The following is a 22,675-nucleotide window of genomic DNA, read 5'->3' on the forward strand; positions in this document are numbered from 1 at the left end:
CAAGAGGCTTTTTTTGCGTCTGGACAAGATACACGTACCACAGAAAATTCGTGCACGTAGGTGAAAACGTGCGGCGGGGGCTGCTTCGTTAAAAGTCACTTCCTGTTGCCAGCAGGTGGCGCTATGACTGTGTGAATGTCAGCATGTACATGTGTTCAGGCGGGACTCTCATCCTACATGTACAGTTTTGGTCCAGATGTGAGCATGTACACTGAAGTTACGACAACTTCCGTCATGGCGAAGAGCTGATCTTTGACGCCACGCCACGGACACGCCCATTGACGAAAACTTGCAAATAGCACAACTTTTCATCTTCAATGCCTTTAGAAGGCACAGCACAAATTTGAGGTCGGTCGGACTAAATCCCTAGGAGGAGTTCGTTAAAGTACGAAGTGTGTAAATCATCCAAAATTTGACGTAAAATTCAAAATGGCCGACTTCCTGTTGGTTTTAGGCTATGGCTCCAAGAGACTTTTTTGTGCGTCTGGACAAGATACACGTACCACAGAAAATTCGTGCACGTAGGTGACACGTGCGGCGGGGGCTGCTTCGTTAAAGTCACTTTCTGTTGCCAGCAGGTGGCGCTATGACTGTGGGTGAATGTCATGTACATGTTTCAGGCGGGACTCTCATCCTACATGTACAGTTTGGTCCAGATGTGAGCATGTACACTGAAGTTACACAACTTCCTGTTCATTGCGAATCATCGACGCCACGGACACCCCATTGACGAAAACGCGCAAATAGCACAACTTTTCATCTTCATGCCTTTAGAAGGCACAGCACAATTTGACGTCGATCCGACTAAATCCCTAGGAGGAGTTCGTTAAAGTACGAAGTGTAAATCATCCAAAAATGGCGTAAAATTCAAAATGGCCGACTTCCTGTTGACTTTAGGCTATGGGTTCTTGAGGCTTTTTTGTGCGTCTTGATACGATACATGTCCCCAGAAAATTTCGTACATGTAGGTTGAACGTGAACGAGGGGCTAATCATTTCCAATTTTCTAGGTGGCGCTAGCGAGTCATTTTGCCACGCCCATGTGCGAAACTGTAGAATACGAAATTTTCACCGGTTCTGACATGTTTGCAAATTTTGGTGAGTTTTCGAGTATGTTTAGGCCATGTCATTTGGCCTACTTTGCAGAAAAAAAAAAAAAAAAAAAAAAAAAAAAAATAATATAATCCGAGCAATTTCAATAGGGACCTCGCACGGTCGTGCTCGGGCCCTAATAATCCGAGCAAATTCAATAGGACTCGCACGGTCGTGCTCGGCTCTAAAAAGCAGTTTGTCCTCATCTTTGTCCTTTATTGTCAGGCATTGTCCTATGTGGTGAAGCCCAAACTATTTTCCACAACATAAACAATAAAGTCCATAACCATAATTTTTTCATACACACTCACCTGTATGTCCCCAGGCCGTGCATCTTGCCTTCTTTCCAGTGACCTTGATAGTGATCGCTCTTGTTGAGGGTCTTATTGGGAGCATCAAATTCACCAAAGCTACACAAACAGAAATATACAAGAGCAGGATAAAGGGAAAGGGGCTTAAACTTTAGATAATCCTCCCTTGTGAAAGAATAACACATAGGTAATGTACACTAAGTACATCCTATGACAGAATACTGTATATTTATTCTGTCACAGGATTCTGAACTCATTACTACACATAAACACAATCCCAGGTTTCTGTTTAAGACTGTGGATCAGCTGGTAAACCCAACCCCTCCTTGTGCCTCAGCTGGAAGTAATGATGACTGTGAATTGTTTTTATCTTATTTTACCAATAAGGTGGTGTCAATCAGAGCCTCTATTACCCCCACTGCCTCTTACTCAGAGGTCCCTCACCAGCAACAAGAGAGTTTTAACCAGTTTTATCCCATCAACCTGTCTGAGCTTTTAAAACAGTATCACAAATGAGAGTGTCCTCCAGCCCACTTGATGTTATACCTAGAAAGTTTTTACTGAAAGTAATGGATTCTGTTGGGCCCCATTTGATCTCTGTTTTTAACAGCTCCCTATCTACTGGTTGTGTCCCTGATTATTTTAAAACGGCTTACGTGAACCCACTTTTAAAGAAACCTGGTTTAGATCCCTCCCTCCATCAAAATTTTAGACCAATTTCAAAACTGCCTTTTATTGCAAAGATTCTTGAAAGAATTGTGTCCGAACAGCTGGTCACTGTACTGGAAAATAACAAATTATTTGAAAAGTTTCAGTCTGGTTTTAGGAAGTACCACAGCGCTGAGACTGCCCTGCTTAAAGTCACCAATGACCTTTTAATGTCTGCTGATGATGGCATGTGCTCAGTCCTGGTACTCCTGGACCTTAGCGCTGCTTTTGACACCATTGATCACAACATCACGTTAGACAGACTGAGGCACTGGGTGGGGATCTCTGGTACTACACTAGAATGGTTTTCATCCTACCTGTCAATAGGAAGTTTTGCGTGTCTATAAACAACTATGTCTCTTCGTTCTGTCCAGTTAAATATGGTGTACCTCAGGGGTCAGTCTTAGGACCCATTTTGTTTTCCTAGTATCTGCTTCTCCTTGGACATATTATCCACAAACATGGTATTTCTTTTCATATTTATGCTGATGACACACAAATGTACTTGCCCGTCAGATCCACAGACCCTGGAATGCTGATTTCACTTAACTGCCTTGTGAAGTTAAAAAATGGATGTCAAATAATTTCCTCCAGCTGACCTCAGACAAAACAGATATCCTGGTCATTGGGTCCCAGCAGATGGCAAATCTGCCATCTGCTGGTAAATCACATTAAGCCTGTTGCAAAGAACCTTGGTGTCTGGTTTGATAGTAATTTAAATTTCGAGCAGCACACCACAAAGCTTGTTCAATCATGTTTTTATCAACTTAGAAATATAGCAAAAATTCGATCTATGTTAACTTTTAAGCGCCTGGATTGTTGCAACAGCCTTTTCACTTGTTTAACCCAAAAATCTACTGATCGACTCCAGACTGTCCAGAACTCAGCTGTCAGGCTTTTAACCTGAACGAAGAAATATGACCACATTACCCATATTTTAGCTTCACTACACTGGCTCCCAGTATGTTTTAGAATTGACTTAAAAAAATGTATTGATCACTTTTAAAGCTCTTCATGGCCTCTCGCCTTGTTATATTTCTGACCTTTTAGTCCCATACACCAGCTCATACCTTGAGATCCTTGGGCAGAGGTCTGCTGTCTGTTCCAGAGTCTCGACTGAAAACTAAAGGGGACAGAGCGTTTGTTGTCAGGGCCCCGAGGCTCTGGAACAGCCTGCCCGAGGAAATCAGGTCGGCTGAGTCAGTGAACTCTTTTAAGTCCCTTCTTAAACATACTTTTATAGGAGAGCCTTTCCCGATCTTATTTGCCTTTTATTTTATTCTATTTTACTTATTCTATATTTATCTTAAACGTGTATTTTAGTGTTTTCAATGTTTTCTTGCTTTTATTAGGGTTCATACTGCGTAGTCTGTTGTCTGCCGCGCCGGCTCAAATTCCCATGAGCTGGAATGAGCTAGAAACATGAAACTTGGGGGAATAACTGGAAATGGTGTGCATCAGCTTCCATAGAAATATGAACTCAATCGGCCACATGGTGGCGCTGTAAATAACGCTTAAAAATGCAAACTTTGAAAGGCCACGCCCCTTACACCGTAAATCCGATTGACTTGAAATTCTCACACAGGTGCAGCTCAATGTGCTCTACAAAAAAGCCTCAAGTACTATTAAGGTCCGCCTAGAGTTTTTTCCGCCATTTTGAATTTTTTGAAAATCACATTTTTGACATCTCCTCCTAGACTGTATCTCCGATTGCCACCAAATTTTCAGTGAATCATCATTGGATCAAGCTTATTAAAAGTTGTATAAAGCATGTCGATATCTCAATTACTTTTCAAGATATGGACCAATGAACTTTGAAAGGGCGTGGCTCTGGACATAAATGACCACAAATCAGCAACCGTAGAGCCGATCATCACAAAACTCACAGGATATGTTCAGATAGGTGCCTCGGATATACCCGAGGATTGCAAAACATGACACCAGCGGGAGTTATCTGGACGATGCTGTGAACTGAGCTTACTTTAAAGAGTTAAACATCGCTGCCCAACAAATAGACAGAGGAAACAGCTACGAGCTCAGTGACGGTCGGATCGTAACGCTTATTAAACTCTGTGGAAAATGTTAAACAGCACTGCCGGGCCACAACGAGTCTGCGGGCTCTCTGAAAAACTTCAGTCCTCCGGAAGTTTGCCCAGCCGCCGCTGCGCCTTTCTGCTGAAGTGAGCCTGCTTTGGTGAGTGAAGCATCGTTAATCATCGTGACTGTGAGCTGCTGCTCCGTGTATGGGACAAACTGTTGTACTGGATCGGTTGATACCAGGCTATGGATTGCGGTTGTTGTCATTTAGCCGCTTTCATGCTGCTTTATTATCCGCGGTTATTACGCCAATATGGCGGCTGGCTGCGCTGGATGAAAGGTACGGAGCCGGGAGTGTAAATGATCTCTCTCTCGCTCTGCCATGCTGTTTGTTGAGATGTTAGAAACACAGCAGCAAGAGAGAGTATTGTATTGTAGTTTTACTGGCATCTATATTTTCAAACCATTTTAATGAAATAGTATGGTTAATAATACTAGTATTTACATAGTGTATATTTCAATTACATTATTCTATAGTCTAATATGAAAGAAAAATATTAATGCTCCCTGATGTCTGTAATCTTGAGTGGGCTTGTTCCCAGTAAATGTTTTGTTCTTTGCAGTCAGTGCACTCCTACAAATAAAAGCTGTAGTTGTTTTTTAAGGAAAAGGTCAACTAGCGTATTTGAAGAACTATTGCCCAACACATACAGATACATAACACATTAAAACAGGATTTTTATGGCCGCTTGCCATAATGCAAACACACTTTTTACATCTCCTCCTAGACCGTAGCTCCAATTGCCACCAAATTTTTTCTGGATCATCATTGGCCTTAGCGTATATAAAGTTGTATAAAGCTTGGTGATAGCTCCTTTCGTTTTCAAGATATTGACCAATAAACATGTGAAGGGTGTGGCTCAGGACATAAATAGACAAGAATCCGTAAGCATTGGTCCAATCATCACAAAACTCACAGGATATGTCCACATGTGTGCCGGAAATATGCCTTGAAAGTTTCATTCAAATCGACCACTAGGTGGCGCTTTAAATGCATCGTAACTGGATGTGGAATGATACAAATCGAGCTATAGATCAGAAAATGGTTGTCCAGTTGTTACAAAACTTGTAGGATAGGTTTTATAACAATGTTGAACCGTATGTGTGAAATTTTTTTGATGGCGATATTGCGAAAAAGGTATGAACTCGCGAATCGCCGCTTGCGGGTATATTCTTGTATTGTTTTTGTATTATTGTTTTTTGGGTATTATTGTCTTTACACTTGTTAAAGCACTTTGTTACTTGTTTTTGAAAAGTGCTCTACAAATAAAGATTATTATTATTATATTAAAGAGTAATGTTGGTGGCCAGCACTCACCCATCCTCCAGTCCATTCTTGAACGTCCCTGTATATATCCTCCCATCAGACCATTTTAACACTCCCCTGAAAAACATAATCCCAATCATTGTTACATATCAATATATAAATTTCTAATATATTCAAATCAACATGCAAACAGAGAGAATATGCGTCCAACCTGCCGTTTGGCTTCCCGGCAAGCCAGCGTCCTTCATATGTTGCATCTTTCAGCCGTCCGTCCTTATAAAAGGTGTAAGAGGCCATCCTGGAGATTGGAGGCTCTAACTTCTGCCCCGACCCTGAGCTGACTGATGCCGTGTCCTGCCCCGCCCCACTCAGGGCCTGGTCTACCGCCTGGTTGATGGAGCAAAGCCACTTGGCCTAGCAGCCAATACATGCACACGTTTAAAGAGGGAAATGTCACAGAGGTGCAGTTCTTTTGAGTGGCAACAAATGGAAATGTAGTTTTAAGGTAATTAGGGCTGCACGATTTGGACAAAAACTCATATTGCGATTTTTGTGGACAATACTGCAATTTGAGATATAATGGAACAAATGGTACCATGAGTCTACTTTCTTGAGTATCAAGGAAAATGCACAAAATACGGACATTTTTAAATGTGTTTGTCTCAACGTGAAAAAAAGTTAAACAAGCATAAGCATTTCTGTCACCAGTCCAAAATTACTGATTTTGCCACATTGTAAACAGCTTTTTAAAACACTCATCATAGAAAACTCTACTGTGATTGGTGCATTGCGGCTTGTGGAACTTGTAGTTTTTGAACCAGGGACAGATACACAATACACCCGCCGCACCCACACAACCCACACACACACACACACTTTAGTTGAACAAGATTACTGAACAATATTGATAACAATAACTTTAGTAAAACCGAATAAGGGGCGCGTGAGGCGATGGCTAGAAGCAGCTCAAATTGGCACAATGGCATCCTGGCTCTGGCTAAACTTTTTTTAATGTCCTGCCCCATCCAGGCTGTAATTGGTCAGTTGAAGACAACGGACACTGACAAGCACATTGGCTTTATGAAAAGTTGATCGTGTTGAACAACAAAGGCAACAATACAGCTAACGTTAAATGGCTAAAGCTAAATGATTCACCGCTTCAACTGCCAACAACGTACCTCTGTCTCCGTCATAGAGCGACAGGCCCACGGGCATCTTTCTTGGTGCTCAGGTGGCTAGTCCAACTATATTTTGAACAATTAGCGTGGGGGTTATGGTAGGTTGTTGTCTTTAACGGAATTTATACAATTATTTGATCTGGTTTGACATATATGTTTTTAGGGGAATATGGTGTGTGCGTGGATGATGAGCAGATTGCAGCACACACAGAGACTAGTGTAATAACGTGTGATAAGTAGCAGCAGCATAAAACACGTACCTTCTCCATGGGAGAGGATGCCAGAAGGGTGAATGTCTCCTCTGGTGCAATGACCTTTAACCCATATCTACACACACACACACACACACACATATACAGTGGGTACGGAAAGTATTCAGACCCCTTTAAATTTTTCACTCTTTGTTTCATTGCAGCCATTTCCCAAAAATCAAAAAAGTTCATTTTATTTCTCAGTAATGTACACTCAGCACCCCATCTTGACAGAAAAAAACAGAAATGTAGAAATTTTTGCAAATTTATTAAAAAAGAAAAACTGAAATATCACATGGTCATAAGTATTCAGACCCTTTGCTCAGTATTTAGTAGAAGCACCCTTTTGATCTAATACAGCCATGAGTCGTTTTGGGAAAGATGCAACAAGTTTTTCACATCTGGATTTGGGTATCCTCTGCCATCCTCCTTGCAGATCCTCTCCAGTTCTGTCAGGTTGGATGGTAAACGTTGGTGGACAGCCATTTTCAGGTCTCTCCAGAGATGCTCAATTGGGTTTAAGTCAGGGCTCTGGCTGGGCCATTCAAGAACAGCCACGGAGTTGTTGTGAAGCCACTCCTTCGTTATTTTAGCGGTGTGCTTAGGGTCATTGTCTTGTTGGAAGGTAAACCTTCGGCCCAGTCTGAGGTCCAGAGCACTCTGGAAAAGGTTTTCGTCCAGGATATCCCTGTACTTGGCCGCATTCATCTTTCCCTCGATTGCAACCAGTCGTCCTGTCCCTGCAGCTGAAAAACACCCCCACAGCATGATGCTGCCACCACCATGCTTCACTGTTGAGACTGTATTGGACAGGTGATGAGCAGTGCCTGGTGTTCTCCACACATACCGCTTAGAATTAAGGCCAAAAAGTTCTATCTTGGTCTCATCAGACCAGAGGATCTTATTTATCACCATCTTGGAGTCCTTCAGGTGTTTTTTAGCAAACTCCATGCAGGCTTTCATGTGTCTTGCACTGAGGAGAGGCTTCCGTCGGGCCACTCTGCCATAAAGCCCCGACTGGTGGATTGCTACAGTGATGGTTGACTTACTACAACTTTCTCCCATCTCCCGACTGCATCTCTGGAGCTCAGCCACAGTGACCTTTGGGTTCTTCTTTACCTCTCTCACCAAGGCTCTTCTCCCCCGATAGCTCAGTTTGGCCGGACGGCCAGCTCTAGGAAGGGTTCTGGTCGTCCCAAACGTCTTCCATTTGAGGATTATGGAGGCCACTGTGCTCTTAGGAACCTTAAGTGCAGCAGAAATTTTTTTGTAACCTTGGCCAGATCTGTGCCTTGCCACAATTCTGTCTCTGAGCTCTTCAGGCAGTTCCTTTGACCTCATGATTCTCATTTGCTCTGACACGCACTGTGAGCTGTAAGGTCTTATATAGACAGGTGTGTGGCTTTCCTAATCAAGTCCAATCAGTATAATCAAACACAGCTGGACTCAAATGAAGGTGTAGGACCATCTCAAGGATGATCAGAAGAAATAGACAGCACCTGAGTTAAATATGAGTGTCACGGCAAAGGGTCTGAATACTTATGACCATGTGATATTTCAGTTTTTCTTTTTTAATAAATTTGCAAAAATTTCTACATTTCTGTTTTTTTCTGTCAAGATGGGGTGCTGAGTGTACATTACTGAGAAATAAAATGAACTTTTTTGATTTTTGGAAAATGGCTGCAATGAAACAAAGAGTGAAAAATTTAAAGGGGTCTGAATACTTTCCGTACCCACTGTAACTATTTAAATTGACTAAACACAACAAAATAAAAAGATCTGGAAATTATGTTGAATTATGTTATTTTTGAGTATTCCTCCACAGAAAAGCTGTAAAAATGTTCCACTGGGAGCAGACTTACAGGCCAGTGTTCTCCTCTGGGATTGGCTCCACCCAAAGTGTGGCCAAAGGGAAGATGTGATGTGTGGAGAACTGGAGGAGAGGAACAAGCATGGAGGATGGAAAGGAAGCAGGGGGAGAGGAAAGGGTAATTAAGGAAAAGGTGAGGAAAGAGGAGAGAAGAAAGAAAGGAAAGGTAAGTGTTTAGAAATGGAAAGAAACAGGACACATCATTAATCTTATTAACACATCTGACCACACTGAGAGACAGTGACACAATCCTAATTGCTATGAGTAAGCCCATAAGGTGTGTATGAGCCTTACACACAAACAGGAGGTGTTTCTCTATAATCTCATAATTAACAGGAAAAAATGCTTTGATTTTTTAAGTGCAACAATTCAAGCAGGACACTGACAAAGAAAAACTAATGCCTTTTAATAATCATTAATTGCTTCTTTGTGGAGAGACTCACGCATGGAGTTGCAGATAATATACCTCCTTCTACCAGCAGCATACTTTCCTTCCTGCTCCAGTTTAGTTTGTTTATTGTTTACATTTCAGACAACTTCCACTAATAATATAACAGCTGTAAAAAGGAAGTAAAAGAGAAGTCAAATGGAACTAAAGAGAGGAAGTGACGTAAAAAAGGAAGCATAAAGGAAGTAAAGACAGAAAAAAGAAGGGAATTCAAAAGGTAGCAAATAAGTAAAAAGGAAGGAACGTTGATGCAGACTTTGCAAAGATTAATCTAAGGGGGGCCAGATTAATCATGCAAGACAACATGTGTACCTTAAAGAGGTAGGAACTAAGCATGTATACTCTTTATTACCAATACCCTGCTCATTATTCATGCAAAAAAAAAAATGAAATAAAGTAAATCGGAAGTACAGAAGGAAGTAGGGAAGTGAAACGGGAGTAAATTACGAAGTAAGAATAAAGAAGTAAAGAAGGGAGTATGGAAGTAAAGAGGAAGTAAGACAGTGAAGAAGGAAGTAAAGTAGAAAGGAAGTGAAAAGGTTATTAGAGCTAGACTCAAGAGGAAGTTAAGAACTAAGCATGCATACTCTTTTTCACCCAAAGGTCCAGGCGGAATTAAGGAAGTAAAAGAGAAGTAAAGATAGAAGGAAGTATAAGGGAAGTAAAAAAGGAAATAAGGATGAAAAGTAAAGAAGTTGTTTTGTTTTTTTCAAATAATGACAGAACGTCACACAGTCAGGAAGCAGAGGGACTTAAATGTGCAGGACAACCACAGGACCGATGCAGACTAGAAGAGATGGGGAGGGATGGACAGAAGAAGGAGGAGACAAAGCGGGAGAGAGGAAAGGAAATTGCTTTGGAGAAGTGAACCAGAAACTGTTGGTACTGTAATTTGAAAGGATAAAATAGGCTCCTCTGCTAAAGTGATTGCCTTTCAAATCCTACGCCTGTCGTTAAATTACAAGTGAACCAACAGTAAAAACCAAGGCACCGACAGGAAAAAAAGTACTCTTAAGAAGAACATAACATTTGTTTTTGTGTTTTGTATTTCAAGCTGAATTGGTTTTAAATGTTGAATTGCGGGAAAAGGAAGAACAAGAACAGTGATATAGTATAGTATGTAAAAATGAGCCATTGAGCCTTGGTTCGAGTCAGTTCATCTTTCCATGCAGTCTCCTTCAGGTGGCGAGCAGGCAGAGGGTGAAGGTGGGGATAGGGCTGGGTATCACTGGTAGTACATCACATAGTAAAGTAGTAATGCACACCTATACTTATGAGCAAATTTTTAAAAATGCAGTCCTTGTTTTGTGCCTCATTTTAGCTTTGAATGAAATTTGAAATGCAGTTTTGCATGGAACAAAAACTGTGGATTTAATTTCTTAATTTCTTACAGTGTAGTCACGTTTCATGGCCAGAATTAAAAGAAAGAATAATTACAGCGAATCTTTCTAAACATACATGTAGCATGTGAGCCTTGTTTTCAGGTGTAAATTTGAACCTATCCTTTAACATTTGTTCCTGGTTTGATTATTATTTTAGCATCAATGCGATTAAGCACCTTGATTTGTCAGGTATTTAATTTGTTGGATAAGCTAATAACAGACAAGTGATTTCCAAAAAGTGTCAAAGAAATTCTAATTATAAATGTTATGGTGTATGTATGTAATATAAATGTAAACCTTTGGGGATAGAGGATGGAAGGACGTAAAGAAAGAAAGGATGTAAAAAATTATGTAAAGAAAGGAAGTAAAGTAGGACATAAAGAAAGAAAGGAATTAAAGAGAGAGGAAGTACAGAAGAAGAAAGTAAAAAGGAAGTAATTGGATTTTCTCTATATTGCTGAACCCTAGATAAATAAATAATAAATAAACAGATATTTGTATTAGCATTGGTGCCTTCACCTGTTTTATCCGGGTGTGTGTTTGTCATGTGTTTAAATGTGAATCCGCTCCAACAGGGCTGAATCCCATGACACAGAGCCCTAAGCCCTTCTCACACACACACACACGAAAAGAAAGAGTGGGACAGGGGAGAGTACGGGGTCGCTGTGCTAACATTTGCTTCTGGCTGCATACTTACAAGATTTTTACAAGCCCTGACAACACGGAGGTAAGCACACACAAACGCTTGAAACAGACCAAGTTACACTGTCTGAAATATAGACGGCTTCAAAAAAGTGAAAGAGTTGAAGGACGTAATGAAAAGTGTGTGTGTGTGTGTGTGTGTGTGTGTGTGTGTGTGTGTGTGTAGCTGACCTGGGCATGGACCAAAGCGTCGTTGAAAAGGATGAACCAGTTGACGGAAAACCTCCCGGCGTTCTGCAGGGTCAGAGCTTTGTTACTGCTCTCGCAGATCAGCCGGCGGTGAGGCTTCCTCAGCGAGTCCTGACAACACACAATGACACCATTCAGCAAAATGTGACACCTCCAGGTCTCAATGTGAAGGATACGCTTGGTGGTAATGAAAAGGAATGCGCACACTCAGCGAGTTTACCGTCATTTTGCCAGGGAAGCTCTTCCAGAAATGAAAGGTGTAGTTGGCGTCCTTCCTTTTTCTCTTCAGCTGGAGGGCCAACGCTTCGAACTTTGAGCAGCTGTCCTGCAGCCTCTGGTACTCATTGGAGCACTGGCAACACATACACAAGCACACACAAGGTTATATATATTTACAGTGACATAAATTGTGATTTTCTATAGGGTAGGTTCCGATTCTGTTGATTTTTCCAATAGAAATAACGTGAAACCCTAAACATTTGAGGTGTTTTAAACATATCTTAATTCACTTTTTAGGAAGGTTTTAGGGTTAAGTTAATATTGCTTTTTAAGTTGAATTTCAGCAAAAACAATAAAACAATCAAAATAAACTACACCCAATTTTTAAAAAAATATTTTGCTCTTTTTAATAATCTAAAAACCATTGTTTTGAGGGGGAGCCTGATGTTGATTCAATTTCTAATATTTTCTTATTGAATTGTTAAAACTGTATTCATCTACCACATGATTACACTCTGAAGACAAAATGTGCTTAAATTGTAAAACACAGAATTCAGAAACACTACTATCCCCCCCCTGAAAAAAATCCTAGGGGAAAAACTGAAAAACAAAAAAATACAAATACCAAAATCATTCATCCATCTTCTGTCAGTGGTGAATACTTTTTGAATTAAATTACGGAAGAAAATTTACTTTTCCACAATGATTTTTTTTCTTTTGACTTTTTCACATTTTTTCTTAATAAATTGGAAGGAAGCGAGGTGTGTGTGTGTGTGTGCTGCCTGCGGTCAGTAAATTAAAAAAAACATAAAAATCATTGTCTTGACTAGTGCTTGTTTCACCTACCACTTCAAAGCAGGTGGCCAGTTTGAGCAGCAACCGGCTGTATTCATGAAGGTGGGGAGTTGGGAGATAGAAGAGTGCCACCAGGAGGTCCGCCATGGTAAGGTTCTCCTCGCTGCACTCAGACAGCTTCTGAAGCAGCTCAGCACTCTTCCCAAAGAAATCTCTTCAAAGAAAATTATCTAGTTGTTTATCAGCTACATTTATCACATTTAGAGTACTGTTCTCTTGTGTTTTTGGCTGTTGCATTGAAATATTGCTGGATTTTTAGGAAAGTGTGAAAAAGTGTGTCTGTGTGTGCTCACAGAGAGGGTTTGATCAGGGTCTGGAAACCTCCCATTACATGGAAGTTGCCCACAGCGCTGCAGTACCTTGGCGTTGACAAAGAAACAAGTGTTCAAAGTTCAATCTATTGTTTAAAATGAAGTGTACAAATATTCAAATTCATGATGGGGAACACATACTCATGGTGAGAGTCGAGGAAGATGCTGGCATAGTCGAGGATGAGCAGGCTCTTGACATTGCGGCCGCGGCGCAGGTTTGCGGTGAGGCTGGCGGCGTGCTGCCCAGTTAGATGACACAAGAGACTGAATTGGCCTGCCAGAGTCTGCAGGAGACCGAGGGCCACTGGGCTGAGGGCCGAATTCAGAGACTCTGGAGAAAGACGGCACAAAAATGGAAACAAACGATAAAAATTGTGCTGATTTAAAAGATTTGCCTCCTGTGTTCAAATCTGGGAATTCTCTCTTTTCCTCCTTTTTTCCTGATGGGCCACTCACCCAGCTCCAGCAGGGGGCGTATGATCTGTGTCTTGACGTTACAAAGCTTGCAGTAGAACTTTCTCTCGGCTGACGCCAGCTCATGGAGGCTGGCGATGAAGCCCATCACGTTCTGGTCCGAGAGCGCCACGCACCGCTGTCCCCCCGCAAACACACTGCTCACATAACGCAGCTGCAACACATGGGAATCACAAAAAACTGCCATCACACACTTTTATTATAGTTTAAGCTATTAGAACTTTAAATGATCTTTAGATACCGTACATTTATTACATTTCCTTTGATTTTAATCCCTCTCTGATGCTGTAATTATATAATAAGACCTCTTATCTCGTGTTACCTGTTCACTGAGTTATTATCAAGGCATTAGTCTGTTGGGTCAAAGCTACTTCAGAAAGGTAACTACTTGTATGACTGTTAAATGTTATTATTAATTATTATCCAATCCAAAAAAAACTAGAAGACGTTTCATCCCTCATCCAAGAGACTTCTTCAGTTCTGAATTAAATTTCGAATGAATTTTTGTTTCAAAACTTCCCAGGAAACTGAACAAGCATTTCCACTTGGCCTCAGGTGAAGATACCAACGATGGTCGTTCAGACTTGGCCACGGGTGGTTCTAACGACCATGATGACTGTCGTTACCACAGCTAGGAGCACTAACGGACCAGTGGTATTGACGAACCTAGCTAATGATCCCACAGAGGTTAAATAGCTGAGTTTCCTTACCAGTCAGACAGAATCGTTTTGGCTGAACAACATGGTACTGAAACCCATCATAATAATAATAATAATAATAATAATAATAATAATCATAATGCCAATCAATACACAACTCATTGAATCATGATACACGACTGTGTTGTACAAAATCACATAAAGAAATACTGTGTTTTAGACTACTGTTGGTTTCTATACACTTCATGCAGGACAATGTGTTTACTTAACTGTACTTTGATTCAGCAGTAGTCTAAGATCCTGCAAACAAACTACCAGTTACTTTGTCCTTACGTTCATGCAGAAGGGCAGTAGTACAGGCTGCTGGGTGTAGCCGCCAGCCCACTGCTCCTCTTCCTCCTGCTGACCCAGCTGGCTCTCTTCTGCCCCCTCTTTCACCTGCTGTCCGCTGTAATAAATGATGGGCTGGATGCAGTCTCCGTCTGCGAGCAGGAGGGTGTGTCTCTCTCCGGCACTTACATCCCAGACCCGGATCCCCTCCGATAGCTGCAAGGGGAAGCAGAGAGGAACATGTAAATGTAAAGATACACTGAGCCTAAGTGCTCAAACAGAAACTAACTCACACACTGGTAGAACACTTCAACATGCAGCCTGGAGGAGCCGGGGATTGAACCACCGACATTCCGATTAACGGGCAACCCGCTCTACCCCCTGAGCCACAGTCACCCTACAGGAACAGGAGTTATTGAACTTCAGGGCTTCCTGTACCTGTGTGTTTGTAAAGGAGGTGGTCTCCTCACCTTTGCAAGGCGGGGGACGGTGCTGGGTGACTCCATGTGTCCAAGCTGACCAGAGCTGTTACTTCCCCATGAAAACACCTGGAAGACAGAGGCCCTTTTTTATGTCATCAAACTCCACAGTGAAGTCTACATTTGGCCAAATAAACACAAGGATAGAAATGGAAAAGGAAAACTGGTTGGAAACAATTGTTTCTGGAGTGTAAAATACTGTGGTGGTAATGCTGTGTAGCTGGTAAAAGGACTGAAGCCTCTGACTGACCTGAGACTGAGCAGTCAGAGCGAGGGAATGATGAGCGCCGGCCGCCACCAGCACCACCTCCTTATTGTTCAGACTCTTGATGCACAGCGGCTGTAATCTGCAAAAAGACACATCACACCACTGTCATAGATGATTAACATATTTTAGTGGCCCACAACAGCTTGTGTATATCTTTATAACCTTTAAAACCTCTTTTACAAGTGAGACCTACTCAATACAGGGTCAGATAGCAGGATCAAACAGATAACCAAGCAACAATAAGAACCAATCACAACAACATCATTAGGTACAACAGAAAACACAGCACAACAACACAACATTTAGATATTACATAATACCCTACATAGTACTGTTCACAAAAACAACAGTATTAGATCATAGATTTAATAAAGAGTTAAGTGGTAATGGAATTGGCAAAGAAGCTGCAGTTAGCGGTGACCACCTCCTTTATTCTGTGTTTAAAATCATTTAGAGAGATGAGGGATTGAAGTTTGAGCTTGGTCTGCACATCATTCCAAGACCAAGGGCCATAACAGAACAGGCTTAGCTTTCCAGCTTCTGTTCTGATAGCAGGCACTTTGAACTGTAGCCACTTATGTGACCTGAGATTATGACGGCTTTGAAAAGTTAAAAATGTCCTAATTAAATAATTTGGATAGTTTACCTAAAATTATCTTATAAATTTAAAACAACACTTCATTACATTTAACTGCTTTTATGCTTGTATGCAAAAACGTCAATGAAGTTCTAAGACAATTATTCCTGTATTGGCCTGAATATAAGCAAAAACCTTTCTGTAGGTCGTATTCAAGGACTACACAATTATGCATATTACAGTTTGAATGAATGTAGTCTCAGGCCCTTCCTTGGTCTCATGCTCTCATTTCTGTTGTGCTGTTATTGTTTTGTGAATTTTATTCTTTGCGCAGTGCAGAAACAGAGTCACTGACAGATGCAGTGCAGCGAACCTTCCTCCTACCTGTCCAGAGTGTCTCCATGTCCCAGCTGTCCGTGCTCGCAACGGCCCCAACTCCACACCTCCGTCTGCAGGGTGGGAAAAGCCTCCTGGGCCTCGGCAACCGCCCCTCCTATCGGGGTGAGGGCGACTGCACGCATCCTCGGGTGGCCAACTTTCTTCAGCAGCCGTGGGGACACTGTGGGTGCACAGACAAAACAAAAACAAAACTGTATTTCTTAATTATTTTCCTTTTTCAGGATGATCCACTGTGAACGCACATTTCGGGATTATCATTTTTGCACATACTCTATATTGTGAACATTCCTTTCTCAATATTTCTAGATGTTCCATCCTGTTTGTTTTAATAATAATAATAATAAATTTTATTTATAGGCGCCTCTCTGAACACACAAGGTCACCTCACAAAACATAAAACAGTACAGCAATAAATTTATAAAATTAACAACTATAATTACAGTGCATAAAATCAGGGTACATAACAACTGTAAACAAAGATCGCTGTGACCTAATAAATAGTGGTCACGTGGTGCCAGTTTAAAAAGATGTGTTTTAAATTTAAAAGCTACAGATACATTTGACATATTTTTTAAATACACTTCTCATATTTCTTACTGTAAATGTATATTTATGACTTGACTTTTACAGTACTTGTTTTTATTCTTTTCATTTCTCTCACTATGTTTATTGTAGTGAAAGACCGATCAATCGGCCGATGTATAATCCTAAATGCAGCTCTAATCTAACAGCATTACTGACTAGCGTTACAAATATAAATGGTTATACTGCAGAGAATAATGCAGCTGAATGATGTCACAAACTGTACCCCACTCTCCCTTTAACACCAGCCAGAACTCAATGTACATTTCATCCATTGATTAAACTTCTAAAACAACAGGTTACTGGCTGAGATAACACGTACAGTATATCGGATTGTACTCTTCATGGAATAATGGAATTACACATGACTTTGTTTTAGGTTATTGTTATGTACCAAAATACCAGGACAAATTATTAGATGTGAGAAACTATTAGAAATAAATAAACCTGAATCAGATTTTCATCAGTGTTGTAGTTAATGAAGTGTGGAAATGTTGACATGTTTTCAAGGCAAGCCTTGAACCTGAATGAATCTCAGGTGCAAAGTTCAGCAGAAGAAATCAATGTGTTATCAAAACAAAATGGCCGCACAGAGACAGCAGTGACGTTCACCTCATATCAGCCAGGTCAAGTCAAACACATGCCAGCAAACAAACGATGAGGAGAAGCCTGCAGGCAGCAGACAGACAAACACTGAGATGTGGAGGGAGACAGGACTCGTTTCCCAGCACTTTTTGTATTTTAACATAATTCTAATAGCTATATTTATTGATAATGTTAATGCATGTGACACACTTATATCTATTGTAAACAAACAAGGTTTTCATCAAAACGTTCACTTAAACAGACCCTTGTCAGAGAAGAATGCAGGGTAGGGTTGCAACAGCATGACATTTTCACGGTGCGATAAATAATACTCATCCACTGTTAGTTTGTGACCACTTTGATCAGTGTTGATTTGGCTGTACCTGAAATGAGGGTATATTTCATTCTGTGATTTGTTTTGTAATTCTCTATTTACTGTTATTAGAAGATTAAAAATCTGTTTCTTAACTGAAAAATGGTTGAGGACCACTGACTTTAGACTCATTCTGACTTGATGGTGAACTCTAAAAACACTACCTTTAACAAGAGACCAATATCACGGCTGTAAATCAAACTGGTGTTATTTTAGTAACCATTTTATGTGGGTCATATGTCATTTCCAGGCTTTTGCACAACAAAAATAGCGTTACTCTTCCATGGCTGGAAACTAAAGGACTGATGGACCAACATTTCCTTCCTTGAGTGTACTAAAACATATACACACACGCCTTCTGGAGAAGACAATCATCCGTATTCAAGTTGGTTTTATCATGAAGAAATGTTCGAGAGGCCGACTAACACAGTGATCCATGTCAAACTGGTTCCTTTTGGAGGATTATGAGTTTCTCCAGTTCGTCTTGCTTGTTGTGTACTGGCTGTTGCATTCTTGAGTGGCTATAGATGTTTTTCTTGCAAATTAAAAATAAGCCTACTGGGACACTTGTGGTTATCCTGAAAAAAGGAGCAATACATCTATATTTGAAGCTAATTAGAGACTTTGAAAGGAAGAAAAATGGACAAAAAAATAAGTCACTGAAGTGATTTTCTCAGCAAAATGTCATAACAAATGAACAATTTTGAGTTTTCCTCAAAACACTGTAGTAGTACTGAGTTAGAAGAAATGAGGTAGTAAGTACCACAGAAGCAAGGAAACATTCAGTAGTAACCATGTAGTAAGTAGTAAATAAATAAGTAACAATACAGTGAGTGGTGAGTAAGCAGTTGTGTCCAACTTCCTGGAGAGTCATACACAGAATAAAAAAGACTCAGTTGTGCACAGTGTGATCCGGGAGAAGGCTTTGCCGTGCTTACGGGCTGGATGAAGAAGCCTGAAGCAAAGACAGACACGCAGACTGACATAAACCTGCACATGCGTAAGAAGTACTTACGCAGCAGGGTATAGGAGGAGGATAAGAGTTGAACAGCGTATCTACCCTGTGAGAGGAGTCCCGGGAGCGAGAGGCGCCGCCGCAGATCCTCAGCCTCCTCCTCGCGGATGTCCCCTGTGCTGCAGCTCTTCTTGGCCTGCGTGGAGTCCTCCTGGCGGACACGCTCTGTGGTGGTCTCAGCCACTCCCGGGACAACACCCGTAAGCCCTGCCGGCCCACCTGACCTTGACACCCCCGAGGGCAGGTACAAGTTCATCATCTTTTTGAGGGACAACGCCTCATAGGTGGAGGCGACCCGTTCGCCCACTGCAGAAGCGCAGGAGGCCACCAGGCTGTTGAGCGTGGAGCCGGGGGTGGAGGCGGTGAGCCCTCCTGCTGAGGGCTGGAGGAGGAACAAAGCAGAGGCACACACACAGATACAATGCTAAAGTCAGAAACACATTATATCAAGCTTCTATTATACTGTATATGATCAGATCAATGAACTGCAGAAAAAGTGTTCGAAACCTGCGTGTTTTCATTTATAAAAGAAGACAAATTTCCTAAATGTTCTCCTAAATAAAATCTAATAGGCTTAAATTGGCGACATTTTGATTTAAATAAGCAGCTACCCGATTATAGAGTTAGTTAATAAGTAATTTGATACAGACATTCAGTGTCAGCCTTTGGTACTCAGCAGTTTCTGTGCAACAGATGCATTTCAGTACCGATGTTTGATACCCAGCTCCGTTGAATTATGCAATATTACTTGTTGGACTAATCAATATTTTGGTTAATAATCACATAAACAGTGAAAAGTCTGTGAGGTACAAACGTGTAGAGGATCATTGTCATCCTCTCCGATGAAATTTTCTTTAAAAGTCTCTACCTGAGAAAGAGCCTCTTTGAGCTCAAATCTTTTTTATTTTTCATGTTAATGGAAGCAGGTGCCAGTGTTGCAGGTCGAGTATCAATGTTGGCTTCTGGGTACCAAACTAATTTTGCAAGTGTCCATGAACAGCATCTAAAACGGAAAGAATTATATATACTGTATGTACAGTGACCCAGGACATGACTGACTGAAAGGACAGGGCTTGTTTCTGATTTTCATATCAGACAGTACTGGATGTTTCCTTATAGTTACGATCCAGTCCAGCTCACCAGCAGAGTGTGCGGTCCTCCAGCAGTCCCCTTAACCGGCTGCTCAACCTGGGTGCTGTCTGACAGTTTCTTCAGGTAGTCTTTGACAGCCTGCTCATCTGGATAGGGTGAGCTCTTGACCTCCAAAACACCACCACCTTCAGAGTGAGCCGAGGGGTCCGGGTCTGAGGCTGGCAGCGCTCCGTTAGCCAAGGCCGATTCCTCTGTCTCCAGGTCCTGATGGTGTGTGATGTCTGAGGAGGGGTCAGCACCTTCAGCAGGTGCTGAGGATGCTGAGTTTAAAGTGGCGGTATGGGAGGGTAGGACTGGCTCAGACGGGGACGTTTTGAGACCTTGTGTGGAAGCAGGCGCCTCCAGCACGTCCTCATCCACGGCGAGCTCTACACCAAGGGGGCAGTAGTGACCATCAGAGATGATGACATGGTCCTCTTTGTCCGTCATGGTGTAAAGTAGCTGGTTACACTGTCTGCATTTGTCCACAGGTGCCCGGTGGATGTCCTGAGGGCCCAAGCAACGCACCAGAGCCAGACTGTGTGAAGCCCCACAGGCCACCTGTAATACATACCTGCCCGCTAAATGCTCAACCTTTTGTGGTTTCCAGACAGGGAAGACTGTGGCATTGAGGCCCAGCTGGCAACCGCTGCCCCACGCCCACACCTCCCGCTGGGCCGACAGCGCCAGGGTGTGCTGCTCCCCGCAGGCCAGCTCCCAGACTGAGACAGTCTGTGGGGGGCTGGCGGCGGAGTCCACCAGAGCGACGGGAGTCGGGTTGGGGACGGTGATGAGGCCCGACAAGCCGCACTGACCCGAGTTGTTGTCCCCCCACATGTGGACACCACCGTCCTCTGTCACCGCGCCGCTGTGGAAGCTTCCAGCTGCAACAGCGACCACCTGCTGGCCGCTGAGCGCGCTCTCCAGGGTGGGTTTCTCTGTCTCGGGCACTTGACTCTGCTTCCATGGCAACTCCCCAAAACTGTACACCTGCCCCCCTGAATTGGGAGCAACAACAGCACAATAATCAGAGGAAGATGACAGCTTGTCTCATCATAAAGTTTGTTTTGTCAGTTGTGAAAAAAGCTTAAAGTTGGAGGGAACTATTTTTTCACCACACAACAATAATATTCTTTCACACAGTCAATGCAGGCTTGCTTCGATTAATCAATTCATTACTAAGTATGTTTGTAAAACAATAATGATTGGATGTTTTAAATATTTATTGATTATCTTTCCTCCCCACTCAACAATGATAAAGTCTAGGGAGGCTCAGAGTTTAAGATGGCAACCATTAAATGCAGTATCCCCAGTTCTCTCCCTCAATTTCTGTCACCTGTCTACAGTTTGTTTGTAATGAAGCCATACAAATACCCTAAAGATAAAAAAACAAACAATAACACATGATACCTTCCACCAGCAGAACACCATGCCGTGTGCCCAGGGCGACCTGAAGGACAGGCCGGGAGAGGAGCAGCCTTTCTGGGGTGACACTGCAAGAGTAGCCCTTCCAGGTGTGAAGCAGGCCTCGCTCACCCCCACCGTTATCCCCAGAGCTGAGAGTGATCAATAAGAATGGAGCAGTGGGTAAGACACATGCCTTTGGTGTGAGAGACCCGGGTTCAAATCCACTGTGAGACACTAATGTGTCCCTGAGCAAGACACTTCACCCCTAGTTGATCCAGAGGCGTGCAACCTCTTATATATAGCAATTGTAAGTCGCTTTGGATGAAAGCGTCATCTAAAATGTAAATGTATCATGTTTTGCAAACTGATTCTACAGTTGAAATCCCAGAGGGCTGCCAACACAAACAACACCAGGTATCACAAACAGCCACGGAAACGTAACGTTCTTCAGACAAGAAACATGGCAGCATATTGGGAAGGACACAAGTAAACAAGAAAAACAACAATTATAAGATGACTAGCTGTGAAGAAGAGATGACAGACATGAGACAGACAGGACAAACTCTCAGGATTTGGCCTGAGCCAGTGTTTCCGTGCAGCATAACATCTGAACAACAGATGTTTTGTGGGTGAAAGCAGAAGTGAACTTCATCTGTAGGCGATGTCACATGGTGATCACATCCAGCCTGCCAGCCAGAAAGCATCAGTTGAGCAGAATAATCCTCTTTAGGAAGGGCTGGGCATAGACCTACCTTTTCCTCTGGGTTTCCATCAGGGGGGGTTAATGCTCCATCAGCAGGTCAGGCAAAGGGCTGCTGCTGCTGCTGTCGTCAGGGCTGAATGCAGACCTACAATCCAAACAAAACAAACCTCATTAGCTGAGAGAGCTGCAAAACAAACAGTCCTGCTAGCTCATATACTGCTGTCAGTGCAAACACAGTCATGGAGGTTACAGAAAGTCTGACAGTCGACCTGGATTTTAGGGGAAAACCTATAAGGAAATCCCTACAATCAGAAAGAGAAGGTGTAATGTCAAAATGAAACCAACAGTTATGGTTTCATTTTCATGTGGTTTAAATATTTGCTTCTAGCTCTGGTCGGTGACCAAACACCCAACATGTGCTTCATAAAATGAGCATTCGTTACCTGCCACCTCAGACAAGTGTTCGCACCTGTTTCTGGCTGCTGGTAGCTAACGTGTTAACTTTCATCTTTCTAGCTAACAGTCGCTAATCAGCCATGCTAACTAGCCTAACCGCTAGCCCAAAACACAGTCTCCGAACAGTGTCTCCTCCTTCGTGGAAAAAAGCCTCTTCTTTCTTACCAGCTGGCTCTATACAGCACTCCTTGATGGGCTGACTCAGACAGAGAAGCAAGTCACACATCCGTTGAGTTGTTAAGCAGCAGAATGCCGCTGCTTGTTGTTAATCTGCTGATGTTGCCACAGAGCCTTACGCCAAAGATCGTTTCTGCGCTGGAGGGTTTGCTCAGCAGCGACACCGAGCGACGACAGCCCT

At 42.3% G+C, this 22,675-nt stretch overlaps 1 protein-coding gene across 1 annotated transcript; it reads right to left on the minus strand.

Annotated features, from left to right (window-relative positions):
* Positions 1–1,402: 1,402 nt before the first annotated feature.
* Positions 1,403–22,648, minus strand: LOC119887574 (alsin-like; the record flags this gene model as incomplete). The annotated part of the gene is given in 20 exon segments (XM_038698310.1): positions 1,403–1,501; positions 5,526–5,591; positions 5,686–5,888; positions 6,913–6,979; positions 8,766–8,836; positions 11,477–11,605; positions 11,715–11,846; positions 12,560–12,722; positions 12,862–12,927; positions 13,021–13,210; positions 13,336–13,507; positions 14,346–14,558; positions 14,813–14,890; positions 15,072–15,168; positions 16,051–16,225; positions 18,621–19,002; positions 19,761–20,749; positions 21,162–21,307; positions 21,911–22,006; positions 22,483–22,648. Coding segments are annotated over 19 exon segments (3,458 nt in total), but the record flags the coding sequence as incomplete, so codon positions are not given.
* Between the last annotated feature and the right edge of the window lie 27 nt (positions 22,649–22,675).

Source organism: Micropterus salmoides, unplaced genomic scaffold (genome assembly GCF_014851395.1).
Source record: "Micropterus salmoides isolate LMB-PRFRI ecotype aquatic unplaced genomic scaffold, ASM1485139v1 Ms_hic_scaffold_422, whole genome shotgun sequence".
NCBI lineage: Eukaryota > Metazoa > Chordata > Actinopteri > Centrarchiformes > Centrarchidae > Micropterus > Micropterus salmoides.